The sequence below is a fragment of the Tremella mesenterica genome (assembly GCF_000271645.1).
Source record: "Tremella mesenterica DSM 1558 unplaced genomic scaffold TREMEscaffold_4, whole genome shotgun sequence".
NCBI classification, from domain to species: Eukaryota; Fungi; Basidiomycota; class Tremellomycetes; order Tremellales; family Tremellaceae; genus Tremella; species Tremella mesenterica.
Genome location: NW_006711228.1, coordinates 211,888 through 218,904, shown reverse-complemented (window position 1 = coordinate 218,904; position 7,017 = coordinate 211,888). Strand labels below are relative to the sequence as shown.

The 7,017-nt window shown below is 46.3% G+C and overlaps 2 protein-coding genes across 2 annotated transcripts in view; one reads left to right on the top strand and one right to left on the bottom strand.

Moving 5' to 3' along the window:
* Positions 1-4,865: 4,865 nt before the first annotated feature.
* Positions 4,866-6,003, bottom strand: TREMEDRAFT_56709 (uncharacterized protein). Its single transcript, XM_007003962.1, has 4 exons — positions 5,841-6,003; positions 5,718-5,796; positions 5,445-5,557; positions 4,866-5,374 (listed from the first exon to the last, which is right to left on the bottom strand). The coding sequence occupies exons 1-4, from the start codon at positions 5,898-5,900 to the stop codon at positions 5,024-5,026; spliced, it is 603 nt and encodes a 200-aa protein (XP_007004024.1). The 5' UTR covers positions 5,901-6,003; the 3' UTR covers positions 4,866-5,023.
* Positions 6,004-6,149: 146 nt separating this feature from the next.
* Positions 6,150-7,017, top strand: part of TREMEDRAFT_61533 (uncharacterized protein) — a gene marked incomplete at both ends in the record, with an annotated part of 2,473 nt that continues 1,605 nt past the window's right edge. Inside the window, 2 exons of the mRNA XM_007004018.1 lie at positions 6,150-6,669; positions 6,826-6,972. Coding sequence (XP_007004080.1) covers positions 6,150-6,669; positions 6,826-6,972 — 667 coding nt within the window. The remainder of the gene's footprint in view (positions 6,670-6,825; positions 6,973-7,017) is intronic.

The following is a 7,017-nucleotide window of genomic DNA, read 5'->3' as shown; positions in this document are numbered from 1 at the left end:
ACTAGATCATCAACATAGCCAGCAGTATTGCTGCTCCTTTCCTTCGATTTTCCTTCTGGTCTGTAGTAAAGACCCCAATCTGATTCGATTCTTGAAAAACCTAGGTGAGATAATCTTCGCCGAGTTCTATCCACCATGTCCTACCAGATTGCTTTAAACCGTAAAGAGACTTTATTAACTTCAAGGTATTACATCCAGGTTTCGGCTTTATCCCTTTGGGATACTTCATGTAAATTTCGACATCGAGTTTACCGTTTAAATACGCCCCTTCGACATCGGCCTGACGAATTTCAAGATCTTCAGTTGCTGCTATAGTCAAGAGTATTCGCAATGACCCCGATCTACCTACAGGTGCGAATGTTTCTTCGTAATCGACACCTGGTATCTGTGAGAAACCTTGAGCTACTAGTCGTGACTTGTACTTTAGTAAGTTTCCCTCAGAATCTGTCTTCACTTTGAATACCCATTTACATCCAATGGCTTTTCGTCCCGGTGGAAGTACCGTCTCCACCCATGTATCCTTAGATTCTATGTTGGATATCTCTTTCTCCATGGATTCTAGCCACTTCTCACCATCTGGGCCGTTTACTGCTTCTTCAGGAGAGATAGGATCAATGAGAGAAGTATCACTTTCGATACCTGCGATAGAGGCGAGTGAGACTAACTTATTAGGCTCGCGACCGAAGTCTAGGAACGAGTCTGTTAGGCCTGCGAAACGGTGGGGGGGTCGAATAATTCGTCCGTGACGTGTCGTCACGATCCCCTCGTCCCCATCATTTCTTCCTTCCTCATCATTTCTCTCATTTTCGACGATATCGTTCTCATAGACCCAATTTCCTCCCCAAATGCCCTGTCCACGTCGTCTTTCAGTAGGTTGTGGACCTGTATTAGGTGAGTTGTCTCTGTCGACATCATTTCCTTGTTCATTATCGATATTTTCCTGTTCGCCACTTTCTGAGCGGTCGTCAAGGAAAATTTCTTCGTTGACAACGGGGTTTAGGTCTACTTCGATGGCGTCGAGAGGGGTTTGGATGACATCGGGCGACTCTCTAGTAGTCACCATTCGTCCTGTCGAGCGACGAACGTCTCGTGAGTGTTCGATTCGTCCCGATCCGTCCATTCTAACGATCCAACCGCTCACACCCTCATCTTGACCTAGTATAATGGCTGATGAACCCCTAGGTATCGTGAAGTTCGACTTCAGCCTTATCTCCCTTGGTATCTGAACAAAACACCGTTCACCAAATCTCCACACGCTATCTAGATTCGTGTCTCTTCCTGTGAGTGATGTCCAACCTGATTTACCACTGACACCAATCGATGTTTTCATAATTATAATGGCGGCGTATCTGACAGCATAGGACCAATATTCGTTCGGTAGTCCTGAGTCAAACAACATCGTTGATACCATCCCCTTCAAGGTACGTATCATTCTCTCCGCCACTCCATTTAATTCTGGTGTGTATCTTGGTGTGATGTAGTGGTTGATCCCTTCTGACAGGTAGAATTCCCTCATATCGAGGCTATCGAATTCACCTCCCCCATCAGACCTAATCACTCTCACCCTTTCACCAAGCTGTTTCTCCAATTTTGAGATACACTGTCGAACGATATCAGACGCTTCGTTCTTCGTCGTTATTGGTATAGCGAATACAATTCGACTCGCCCTTTCCACACCAACGAAGAAATATCGTTCACCTTTTATAGCCGGACCGAACGGACCAGTAATATCGACATCCATTCCTACTCCTTCACCATCTCCTTTTAACATTGGTGCTTCTTTATTCTTCGGTAGACGTGTTATCTTGGCCTGCATGCAGGCGGGACATTTATCAGTTGTAAAGGGATCGTTCTTGTAAGTGTCCCAGTCCTTCTTCAATAGTCCCTGTCTACCTAGATTCTTTAGTTTATCTACACCTATATGTCCGAGTCGCTGATGCTCAGATTCAAGTGGTGAAGTCGCCTTCGGTGTCGATATCACGATCATCGCAGCAGACATTGCTCTGCCGAATCGTACCGACCACAGTGAGTCATGTTTCCTCAAACCTAGTTTCTCTTTACCTTTACCTATCCATCCACCACCACTACTTAGATTCGCTTTCCACCCCCATGAGAGTAACTTCGAGAGGGAGAGAAGACTTATCTTTGCTGTGGGGACGTGATGTACATCTTTCAGTACCATTTTCTGTCCTGAATCTAGTTCGAGGTTAATGTCACCTGTTTCCCAAGCCGTCATTGACTTGCCAGATGCTAGTCCGAACACTCTCGGTTCCACTAGCCTTTTAATATTCGTCATTATCGACCTGTGAGGAGTTATATGGTGAGTAGCACCACTATCCACTACCCAGGTGGGGATTACACGAGTGTGGCTTACATCATTAAACTCTGTAGCTAATCCCACCCACTCATTATCCTTATCCTCAACCCACGGGTTTTCAATTTCTTCGGGCCATACGATATTACTCGTGTACCCTTCTTCATCATCGAACCACGATTCTGTCGACATGGCCATCCCGGCCCACGCCTCATGTTCACCATCCAATGACGAATACATCAAGGAGGTTTTGGAGTTATCCTTGGACTGGTTCTCATCCTTCGAGACCGTATGTCCTTTCTTATTATTCTTATTATTATTATTATTCCTCCATTTCTTTTTACCTCCATCCTTTCCATCTGCGTTTTCCTTCCTGTTCGTATCCTCTCTTTTAGGTTTACGACAGTACTTCGCTAGATGTCCTACAGTGTCACAGTTATAACACTTTCTAGTTTCTTTCCTGGGCTGACCATCAGAGATATTATCTCGGTTCACCCTCATTCCTTTATTTCCTTCGACGAACATCGCGAATCCCTTCCTATTGGTTCTACCAACAGGGCGCGCTTTACGTCTCGCCGTTTCTTTATTGAAGATCGATAAGACCTTTTCCCAAGTTCTTTCCTCAGGTATGAGGGATGTTACTTCGATCTGAATGATCCTGTAGGATGGTGCTAGAATGGTATTGAGGAATAACCCAGCTCGATCCTGTGAGTCAAACTTCAACCCCACCAATTTCGCTTCGGACATTGTCTTCGAGAAATCCTCCACATGCTTAGCCATTTCTTCGGCCGTCGCATCGTCCCTTAAGTCATAGCTAAACAACGCTTGACGGACATTCCTTTGATTCTCGATCGTCGCTGTTACATGCAGGGCTATGCAGTAGTCCCACATTTCTTTAGCTGACATCTTCTCAGATATATCAAGCATCACAGCATCCGACACTGTTCCCTTGATCATCCCCTGCGCTTTATTCTCCCTCGCTTGCCACTTTTCCCATTCCTTCCACTCTTCTCCAGTTATCCTTCTACCAACCACTTGCCCTTCGACGGGCGTGGTAGGAGGTACTGATCCCGCCCTCTCAGCTGCCGATCTCACCCCTATGCGACCAGGTTCGGTATCATTACCTGTGACGATATTCCACACGTCACCTATCTGTAGATACACCTCGATCGACTTCCTCCACGGAGCATACGATGCTGGATCGTGGGATAACTTTGGGTGGTTCTCAAGAGAGATCTTAGACGACACGGAGGTCATTATGAGGAGAGTTAGAAATGGGAACTTGCCTTTGTTATACACAGAAGGTATGTGACTTCCGACTGTTAATCTGTTTGCTAATATTAGATGATAATACAGAGGGGAAAAAGAGCATGCATCAATTCTACATGTCTCTATACTTATCACATTCCACTCACACGCATAAAACCAGAGACGATCGAATAAAGTTCAGAGGATAAGTTGAACGGAGAAATATTCGACGGAAGGGGTAATTATCTAACGGCGGTTCGGCCGTCCTGGCCCGATTCTATCGGCTAACACAGAGGAGACACGATCCATCACATAGCACCAGAGACACATAGATTTCCACGAGACTTCCATCGAGTTCGACCCAACCTGCGACCTAGTCATCGTGTTTCCAGTACCGTTACACCTATAGCCATAGCGCATAGACGCAGACTATTTCCAACATCTGGTCCTGACACTACCCTGTAGAATACAAAGCTTATACCTCTACTTTAGGCACAATAGGAAAGGTTATGAGCAGTGTACTTGATGATCAACTTCGACAGTACCAAAGTCCTGTGGAAGACAATCGCTTAGAAGTGAGTGTAGTGCTTCTGAGAGCAGCTGCACTGGCTCTGCTCCTGACTGTCAAGCTTGCTTCAACTTTTGAGGAGAATGGAGTGGTCACCAACCTGAACTCTGACACTCTTCCCCTGATTGATAAAGTCAGGACTTTATGGTGAGTGACCAAGAGGGCGTGCTGGGAGGCACAGAACAACTGAGCTTTCCGCCAGAGCATTCCTGGTCGTATCCGAACGGTTAGTTCTGAGGATGATTTGGAGCAAAGTTGCCTGGAAGAACAGTACCTTCCGGACTCGCAATCCGGACTCGCAATCGCCCGTGGAGAGCCACCTGACCGAAAAGGCATGCCGCTGTCTCCTTCACCTCCCCACTGTTGGCGCATCCGCCGACAGCTTCTTGGAACATGTTGTGCAAGCTGGAGATACATCTCCGGCAAGTGAAGTTCCTATGACTAAGTTCAGACAACAAATACAGAGGCTAGAGGGGCTTCTGGATCGTTCTCTTAAATCCCATGCTTGGCCCAATGGTGACTTTGGCTCAGACTCAGCAACCCCTGATCTAATGTCAGATGTATGTCCCTCAGTCGGTGCGAACTCGGTGGATGAGGCACTTGTGAGTGGTCCTTCAATTCTGCCAGTTGCTGTAGGTGAGCCTGGGAGTGACCAGGGTGCCCCTTCTGGCCATGATATAGGGGAAGACACTGTAACAACATAAGCCATGAGTGTTGAGAAATGGTGGAAGCTAAGGAATCATCAAATTGAGGAATCATGCATCGAAGGAATGCCAGAGAGCTATTTACCAAGCAGTTGTCTCATGTGTGGGTGACCACTAGAACCCGATCTCTGACTTTCCGTCCGTCAAATTGACATCGCTACGATATCGAGTCGGGAGGTTACTTCCTGATCATTCTTGTCTGATAACTTCCACCATCACCTTTTTCTCCTCTCTATCCCCAATCCTGAGACGTACTAAAACCTCCCTCTTACCCAGCTGTTTCATCTTACTTCCCTCCTCGGCCGAAACCCAGCTCACCTCCGCATCCGCTTCTCTCACACCATTCTCTTCGATCAATCGAATCACCGCGTCGAGAGAAATCGATCCGTGAAGTGTTGGAAAATGAGGAGATGTAGTCCGAGCGGGTATGGTGAATGTGTCCGGCAGAGATTCAAGAGCTTGCAGGAGTTCGGGAGACGTAGAGCCGTCCGTGATTGCTCTAAGACGTTGATCTTCTAGTTGGGCCAAGTCAATTTTGGACTACGTGTCAGTTCTGTCATATTATACTGAAAAGCTGAGTGGTCGTCAAGGTGTAAACCGGGTGACTCACGTTGATTTGGACGGATATCTTATCAGAAGACCGTTTCCAAGGAACGTAACGTGCTTGACGATTTGGTATTAATTGTGTTCTGGCCCAACTTGGGGATACGAGAACTCTTTCGGCTGATTATCAGCTATGGTCTAGATTTTTGTGATACATTTGAAGTCAGAGATGGAACATCAGAGATGATAAATCAGTACGATGACCGTGGGAGTGACCATTAGGAAGTTAAGTTGAGAATTCAGAGGATGGAATCGAAGGACCTTGTTGAATGCGACTCACCTTTCTTACCGACACGAGGTATCTCTTCCAAGAGTTCAATCAGAACTTGACGTCTGGTGCCTCTCGTAGGCGCGGACGTCTGAATATCAGCATCGATAAGGTCACCAAGATGAAGAAACGTACTGAAAACAGCCTGGGGTGTAAAGCCGGACGAAGGGATGTCCTAGAACCAGAAGCGAACATCTTGAGGTATTCTTGCACTGAAGTACGACTAAGATCGCTTCCTGCCTGTCGTACTAGAGTATTCATCGACCTCTACCAAAGTTATGAATGTCGAAGTTGTGACAGAGAAATGAGTGAAAGTGAAAAGTTGGAGAAGAGAGAAAAGGGAAAGTTTTTCGCTCAAATTTTCGATCCATCTCTTCATTTCCTCTCATCTTTTTGGCTATATACAACCTACATAGCTACATAGCTACATACATATATACTATCATGGACAGAGGTGCAGCAAGAAGTCGAAAACGAGCTGCAAAGCTCACCCAAGCTCCAATCTCTACAAGTTCAGCCGTTCCTACCTCTCGAAACCCTTCCCTACCTTTCTCCCCCTCATCCCGAAGTCCCCCTTCTTTGGCTACCCCATCTACGTCGAAACATGATGCAAGTGCCCTCCATCCATCTTCAGAGAGATATAATCAGAAGCGACATCTGGATAAAGAGCAGAGAGTGCGTCTGAAAGCCGAGAAACAGAGACAACATGAAGATATATCCAACCCAGATAGATTCAAACCTAAAGCCGTCAGGACATCCACAGCTCTGATTTACTCCTCATCACCTTTTGATATCCCTCCTTCTCGAGAGAAACTGGAGAACATAACTCGGCTGGATCTGTCTGGGAGTGAGACGGAGGATGTGACATGGGTTGGACAAGCAAAGAAGATTACTTGGTTAAACTTGGCGGGGTGTAAGATCAAGAGGGGATGGGAGAGTTTGGAAGAGTCGGAGAATCTGACGGGTGAGTTCAGGTTTACAAGCTTCTATGTCTTAACCCTCTACTTCACCACTTTGTCACCCATTTTATTTTGGTGTTTTGGTTTGATATCAGGTGAGATGACGAGGAGAAGATGGGCTCAGAGAAAGACCTGCGATGTAGGTAATCGCTGACTGGCAGTGTTAAACATTAGCAATACTGGGTTGAAAGCTCTTCCCCCAGCCCTGATGAAGTTGAACAAACTCAAAGCGTTGGTATGTATGAATAATCCTCTTGAGAACCTGGACGAAGGTGTTGTGAGCGAATGGAAAGAGCTCAATTCCCTTAGTGAGTCATCCGGAACGTTTCATCTTGTCATCTACCAATATTCTC